At 45.6% G+C, this 8,096-nt stretch overlaps 1 protein-coding gene across 2 annotated transcripts in view; it reads right to left on the bottom strand.

Annotated features, from left to right (window-relative positions):
• The window catches only part of Antxr2 (ANTXR cell adhesion molecule 2), a 132,910-nt gene extending 128,990 nt beyond the window's left edge, over positions 1-3,920 (bottom strand). Inside the window, exons 1-3 of one of the 2 annotated variants that reach the window (XM_028773658.1) lie at positions 3,301-3,920; positions 2,466-2,537; positions 395-466 (exon numbers count right to left, since the gene is read on the bottom strand). In XM_028773658.1, the coding sequence (XP_028629491.1) occupies positions 395-466; positions 2,466-2,537; positions 3,301-3,452 (296 nt within the window). In that variant the 5' untranslated portion in view covers positions 3,453-3,920. Of the gene's footprint in view, positions 1-394; positions 467-1,427; positions 1,535-2,465; positions 2,538-3,300 lie in introns of those variants that run through there. The other variant, XM_028773659.1, reaches the window with a different exon arrangement.
• Positions 3,921-8,096: the final 4,176 nt, after the last annotated feature.

Below are 8,096 nucleotides of genomic sequence, written 5' to 3'. Positions count from 1 at the left end.
GTCTTGTGTGTGTATGTGAATGTGTATGATGTCTTGTGTGTGTGTGTATGTGTGTGTGTGTGCGTGCACACGCACGCACACGTGGTATCTTGTGTGTGTATGTGTATATGTGTATTCTTGTAAACTTCAACATATTGAGCATCACTGAACTTCAGAAAAAGACTGGAAATGTAAAATATATTCTACAACCAATATAAATGATATTGATTTTCAGATGGTCCACTCCTTCAGATTACTCATGCTGCCTGCCGCCGTTCTATTACTGTAGAGCACTGAGTTGTCTGTGTGTTCGCTTAAGCCCACAGAGAAGCCCAGATCACCACGCTGCAATATCAATCATGCCTTTATGATTCATCTCTCCTAAAAGCCTCCATTGAAATGATAATGCACTAACCTGTCTCCAGTTAATGGCAAAATAATGGTTGCTTGGGAAGAAAACACAATGAAGGACAATCTCATTTCAGGGCTGCAAAATAAGGAAAGAGGCAGTTAAAACATTTTAAAAAGAAATATTGGTACAATACAGAAAGCAGAGCCAGGGCGTCTCTTTTAAAATTAGCCCCACTGAACAGCCTCCACTTCCCTTAAATGGAACTCCACTCAGCCTTCCTGTCTGCACTGCATTTCTCTTTATGCAGCCGGTGCTTCTCAGCTCTCAAAACACTCCTCCATGAATTACGGGGTTTACATCTAGAAAGGATAACTGGAAAGTCTCTAGGCTTCCGCAAGACTCTTTCCTAGAAATATGTTCTTTCCTTTGATCTTCTACATCTCTTTGCAAGAGGCCACACCCTCAGCTTAGGGCTGGAGACAAGCCAGTTTAACTTAGGAGCCACAGTTATGATAACAGTCCAGACAAAATTCACCATAAATACTGTAAATACTTAAATTTCTTATGACTTAATAATCACGTTTCTTAATACTTTGAGCATTAAGAAATCACTTTTTGATTTGGCATTTCAGCTTCCCAATCTGTCTTCTAGGATTCAGACACAATGTCACCGAGACGTGGTTGTTTTGAGAAGAGCATATGCTGATGCTGCTCTGGCCTGAAACTGCAGATATGAAACTAACACACTGGCTAAAAGGTCAGAGTCCCCTCCAACGGCCCTCGCTGCTGTGGGCACTGTGCTTGTCAGTAGCCATCTTTTATTCATGTCCCACAACATATAATTAGTAACTGAGCAACTATACTTGAGCCAGAGAACAGTATACGCTATAGAAATTCCAACTTGGGAACCAGAGTCAGTAAGAGCCTCGTTCTTTTCAGATGCTACACTGAAGTAATCCATCGCTTCGGAGTAGCACTGCATGACACTCTCAGCACATTCAGCGATTGAATCAGAAGCTTATAAACAACTGTCTATCCCGCTTTGACAGTTACAGAGATCAGCTCTTATTTATTTTCCTTCCCTAGATGGTTTTACCTCAGATCCTGTTCAGGAACCAGAGTGCCATCTTTAGCTTCTGAAGCAGGAGACTGATGATTGAACACGGACAGGCATACATTTTTATAGGGATAGCTTTACTGCTGCCAATAACCAAAGCGGGGATTGCCTAGGCCTCTACAGATTGTTTGAAGTTGCTTGCAACATGACTTTCAAAATGTTTTGATCATCCAAGCCTGTTTTACAGAAAACATTTGGGCTAACAAGACTGAAGGAGGCAATATTTAATGACACAGCTCCTATTCGTGTCCCTTCCCATTATCCTGATAAACTTGCACTTGTTCCTGGCATCCAAAAGAAAACCAGAAGAGGGGAGCCACAAAAAATCATGGCATCTAAGGGTTATTTTTAAATAGGGAATGCCACTAATTCCTGGTTACTTCTAAATAAGAGAGTAAGCTGGATTTACCAGCAGCCATGCTTTTTATAGGCGAGGGAAAGAGTGTTTGCTCATGAAGCCTCCTGCATATATACAACGGTTACATTTTAAACCAGCCACACACCCACACATTGTGTAAACACAACTCATTTCTTTAAATGCCATACACACACACGTGCTTTTTCAGCTAGTGAGTTATTAACACATGTTCATTTAAAGTTTTCTGACACTTTCTCCTTTTAAATGTGGACGTTTACAGAGCCAAGTGTGTGGAATTGAAAATATAGTACGGGTACTATTAGAATGAAATGTATTCTTTAATGTGGTGAATTATGAGAAAGCATAACTCAAACTCAAAACAGATGAATGGCCGAAAAGGAAAGACGTTAAGAGTTGTATTTGAAGCTGTTTCCTCACACCCTGGGCCGAGTTTCTGGGAGCCAGATAAAATGAACTTCCAAGGGTTAGCCGAAAGTCTCCACCAAACACCATGTGTTAAAGGGCCACTTTGAGATGCATAAAATTCAACATCTGATTTCAGAAAAGGTTTTGCTTGCAAAGGGTTTCAGAACAGAGAAACTAGGCTGTTTGTTCGATTTCCTCTCCAATGCCGAGAAGGGTACAATGGGGAGACATACCTCACAAATCTCTCTGTCAGCTGGTGGACAAAATTATAAATTTCAATCCAATTATTTGCTACACTGCCAGACCTGGAAAAGGAAGATAAATTGATCAGAAAGACAAAAAAAGTGGGCCTTAATGGCAAACAGTTCTTCAGTTCTACAAGGCGCATGCTGGGGGGACGGGGTGGGGGGGGGACGCAAGGGGGCGCTCGAGGGGGGGCGCGGCGGGAGTGGCTGGGGAACTGGCTCCTCCCCCTTCAAAGTGAAGTGCCTGTCTATGTTCATGTTCAGGGCTGAAACTTTAGTGTCTGGGCTGAATCAAGGACACCAGGAAGACCACACTTCTTTGGGGGCAACTTGTTTGTTTACTGTTTACAATGAGAGCTGGCTTTTCAAAATAAAAACACAAGCCCTCATTTCTCAGGAAATGCAAACCATATTGGGTAAATTAAGGCTTTTTTTTCCTGGCTCCCACGGAAGCATTGTGATCAGGACAAAATTGGGCAAACTTTAGAATGTCTGTACGGGTCTAGGGAGTGTGATAAAGAGGCCAAAGAGTCACAAAAGTTCCTGGGATGAAACATGCTGCAGGTGGTCACACTTCCATTTCCCAAGAGACTCCAGGACAAAAAAAAGCAGTGCACACCTCTCCTCTGGAGAACCAAGTAGCCCTGGAGTCTCACAGCCTCTATTTATCTACAGCGAATGAGCTTGCTTTTGAAAGGAATCAGCCGCATGCTCGCTAGGGAGAGTTCCCATTGCCTTCCCCTGAACCCAACACATCTCAACTTCAGTCCTAGCGCTGCCCTCCCTTCCAGGAGACCCTGACCCACAGTTCTCCTTCACTCACTTGTCCAGAACGAAGTACAAATCGAAGGCTTTTTTGCAAGAGGGCTGCTCCTGGGCTTGCAGCAACGACCCCAGACCGCCCACAGTCAACAGCCACAGGCCAGGGAACAGCCAGCTCCCAGGGCTGCGCGCCCGGTACCGACCCGCCACCATCCTGTGGCCCGGGCCCGGCGGCTTCCTCTGGTTCACAACCCCTTGGGTTCCGGGGTCTGGGCTCCCGGCTTCACAGAACAGAGAGACACGAAAGAGGCGGAGTCACCGGGGACTCACCCCGGGGTCAGAGGCTGAGTGGGACTGGGATGCCCGCTGCAAGCTCAGAGCCACCCAACAGCTGCCACCGAGGAGAGAGAGCGAGGTCCTAGGAGGACAAAGAGAATCTCCGCGGCCGCCACAGCTGCCGCCGGAACTCTGGGCAAATCCCAGCGGACAGAGTCCAGTCCTCCCACTCCGGATTCCAGAGAGTTGCTGCAGACAATGAGGCCCGCGGCGACAGCTCTCGGGACAAGTTCCTCGCTGTCTCCTGCCGAGTCTCCGGCGCCTACCAGGGAGCAGAGGGGCTGCCGTCTGGCTGCCGTGGTGAGCTGCGGGACAGGCGCCCGCGGACCCCACGATCGCCGCGGGAACTCAGCCGAGTCCTCCTCTTCCGCCTCTCTTCCTCGGACCGCCCAACTCCTCCCGGCACTTTACAACTTTCTTCCCTGCCCCGAACCTGGCACAGCGCCTGCAGCCTGGGATGCTGAGCGCCTGGTGGGGAGCGGCAGGACATGGGGCACCCCAGGCCTGGGGGGTGCTGACCAGTCTGCTCGTGCGAGCTCGAGGGCGGGGCACAGGGAGGAAGCTCGCCGAGCCACACAAGCACACTTATGGGTTCGTGCTGAGCGGCGGATGACTAACGCCTGCCAGATTTCAGAAGGAAGAGAGGAGTTCTGAAAAACAAACGTCCTCTAGATACTAAACATGTCCCACTCTCCGGCAAGCCTGGCCCGGCCTGTTTTCCCCAGCTGTGCTGGAACGGCCCTCCTCGTGGTTTAGGGACTCAAGACCAGCTGTCTCCTGGATAGTGATGGCCTTATGCCTCATCCCTCCGCACCCCTCATCCATCACACACCGACCCAGTGACGCAGGCCTTAGTGTTTAAGAAAGGGGACTTCCTCTTTTCTCTCTCTCTCTCTTTTTCTACTTGACATTTTTGCATATTTTCATTAATTCTGAGAATTTCATGCGACTTGTATTGATCATATATACTTTCAACCCCCCAACACCTCCCTCTAACGCCTCTGACATCAACCCTTCCCTCCCTACACACAGCCCTCAACTTCCTGTCCCTTTTCCTTTTTTCAAGAACCCATAGACTCCAGTTTGAGTAGTCAGTATACTCCTGGTCCACGTTGGGGCCATCCACCAGAGTAGGTTTAACCTACAAAGAACCACATCCGTAAAGAAAACTCCATCCACACCCAGAAGCCATCTACTGTGCATAGCTCCAGGGTGAAGGGTGGGGTCTCATGAAATGTTTCCCACTCTAGGCTAGCATGTTGACTGGCTTGATCTTCTGCGGGTCTTACACGACAGCCTCAGCGGCTGTGTGCTCATGTGTACAGTAATCCTGTCATGTCCAGAGGCCAGTGCTTAGGCCCCTGACCTTTGAGCTCTTGGAATCTTTTCACTCACCCTACTCCCCACCCTTTCTGGATTGTCCTGGAACGTTTAAGGACGGCTTGTGATTTATATGTCCCATTTGTGGCTGAACATTCCACAGGCATTTATTCTCTTCGATTTGACCATTCGTGGGTCAAATCATTCTGCATTAACCACCGTCCCTGCACCAAGAAACTTGTCTGATGAGGTCTAAGAGTTGCGCTGATCTACACGAATTCAGAGGGCCGTTTGTGTTGATGTCCATTTATTTGCCTCAGAGTAGTAGGTTCGGTCCTGTGGCCCGTGAGCACCACAGCCATGGGTTCTTGGCCAGACTTACAGTATCAGATATGTTTCTTTCTGTGGAGTGGATCTTAAACCCAATCAGAAAATGGCTATTACCCTATAGCATTTGTACCATCATTGTAGAAATGGGCATATCTTGTCATGCTAGCCATTCTTGTGCTTGCAGGCTTCACGGGCAGGCGGGACTATTGATAGCTTTTCTTTCTTGGCAGCTCTCATAATAATTCTAAGACTATAAGCTGAACTTCAGGGAGACTACAGGTCAGTTCCTGATAGATTCCTCAAAGTCCTGTGTCCAAAATGTGTGGTGTCTGCAGCAACAGGGTCTTGATATCAAGTTCTGGTAGGCAACCAAGAGTGATGGTAATAGCCTGTATTGATTTAGGGACTCTTTGGGATACCTGAGACCAACAACTTAAAGGAAGGTAATCCCACACCTGGCACTGGGCTTTGAATTTGCATCTCTCCCAGCCAAGAAAAAGCAAGGAGCCTTCCATCACTTCATTAGCAATGGAAAAATCGCACCTCAGAATATCTTGTCCCACTCTCACTGAGCCCAGCTATCCAGGCTAAGTAATGGAGGAGATAAACTGGGTATCGTGTAAGCATTGTGCAGCATGTACATTGACATGTACACTTTTATGATTATGAATGACTCAAAGAACAAACTGAATAGCACTAAGACTTCATCTACGGATGAGCTCAAACCCTCTTACCAAAGTCTTACAAGAGCTGACGTTTGTGTGCAAAGTTCTGCTCACTGATTCTGCTCTCTTCCCCATCTCTCTCCCCTCTCTTCTCCACCACTTCCACCTGTGACTTCTGCTTTTGCTTTGTCAATGTAGCTTTTAGAGCTTTCAATGTCACTGGTGCACACACAATGGCTGAGGGAAGGCAGTACCTCCTCCTTCACAGTTTAACAGGTCAGTGCGTTATGATATTAAGTTTCTGTGGTGCTTACAGGCTGCTTTTTTTTGCATTGCATTGTTTGTCACCATCTATATTTAACTTTTTATTTATGACGATTTTGATTTACAGCCAGATATGTCAATGTCAGCTCTTTGAGGATAGGAGACAGTCATTTTAAAGAATATTTATTGAGTACCTGTGATGTACTAGGAACTGTTCAGCTAATGTCCAGAATTCAGATGCTAAATGCCTTTTGTAAGATTTGTAGTTGTGTAGATTTATTCATTTCATGTATATGAGTACACTGTAGCTATCTTCAGACACACCGTAAGGGGACATTGGATTCTATTACAGATGGTCATGAGCCATCATATGGTTGCTAAGAATTGAACTCAGGACCTCTGGAAGAGCAGTCAGTGCTCTTAACCACTAAGCCATCTCTCCAGCTCTGGGTCTCCATTTTCAACTTTAATCCTAATCGAAAGAGATTTACACTTTGAGTACTCTTAACAACTAATACCATACCAGTATATATAAAAATCTGTGGTAAATGAAGTCTTCCAGAAACTGTGGCAGTGTTGTCAAGAAGCAGTTTAAAAGGATATGCTACAGTATATTGCCCCTTGGTGAGGTATTTGGAACTCTAGATAAGTGGCTGCTTCTGCCCCTAGTTTCTTGACTCATTCCTTGCTCCTCTTGTGGACTTTGATGTCTTCATATAGCAAAATCCACTCTCTATAAGCAGCAGTTCCTGGATCACAAGGCCAACAGAAGTAAGTGATGTGCTAAGCCACATCGCCCATGGTTCTCCGTTGGTTTGTGCAGGTGATGAGTTCAGCAGAGTTCTAGAAGTGTTTCATTTCACTAGCTTGCTCATGCAAGACTGACCACAAACCAGAAGAGATCAACAGTCAACCAAATCACTTCCATGTAAAAAATATTTGTAGGCAAGTTTTTGGTTATTAAGGTAACCAGCTGTCCTGATTCACTGCCCACTATGGGAAGTCTCAGGACATGGGCTAAAGCTAAAACTAGGTCAGTCCCTCCTTGGGAGTGTCCCTGGCAGATGCTGCTGCTGACCATGCTTTTTACAACCAATAATGAAGGAGAGGAGAGCCAGAATATACTTGGAATTCTCTCTGGGCCTTGTTGGGCTGAGACAACAGCACCACTTCCCTTTTCTATCCCTAAGGGGACTAAGGGCTTGAGTGAGCACAAAGTTTCAAACCAAGTTTCCTTTCCTGGTAAGAATGGGAAAAGAAACAAAGAATTTCAGGGAGTTGTGGGTAGGAAGGAAAGAGAAAAGGAAGAGATGAAGGCACACACTTATGTTCCATTTTATATAATTATTCATGGACTAATCTTTGCTAACAGATGTTTGCTGATACCTACAATGTGTCTTACAACATTCTAAGAAAAAATGAAGAACTGAAGAGACGGCCCAGTGGCTAAGAGCATATATTCTAAGCTGAGAACCAGATCTCAGTTCCCAGTACCTATGTCTGGAAGCTTATAACCTCCTATACTCAGCTCTAGGGTATCCAAAGCCCTCTTCTAGCATCTGTGAGCAACCTATACATGTAATACTCACACACACATACCCATATATACACATAATTTAAAAATAAATAAGAATGTTATACACATCTCAAGAAATTTGCATAGAAACTAATTTATTTCTACCTTTACCTACAAATAATAAGCAAATAAGTACCAATAAAGGCAAACATTTAAAAACATCTTTTAGGTCTTAAAAAGTAGAAATCTGTCTTACTTACAAGAAGGTTTCTTTGCCTGGCAGCCACAGTGATGGACATGACTCTCGGGAATGTCTGTACTAGAACTGATTCATATACACATCACGTCGGCAGTGATTCATTGTGTGGTATCTAACGTGACTCAGAGGAAGAAAATAAATCCTCAGTGCCTACAGGTGATAAAGCC

The sequence above is a fragment of the Grammomys surdaster genome, unplaced genomic scaffold (genome assembly GCF_004785775.1).
Source record: "Grammomys surdaster isolate TR1022 unplaced genomic scaffold, NIH_TR_1.0 233, whole genome shotgun sequence".
Taxonomy (NCBI): Eukaryota; Metazoa; Chordata; class Mammalia; order Rodentia; family Muridae; genus Grammomys; species Grammomys surdaster.
Note: the sequence above shows the minus strand (reverse complement) of the source record. Positions and strands in the feature narration are given on the sequence as shown.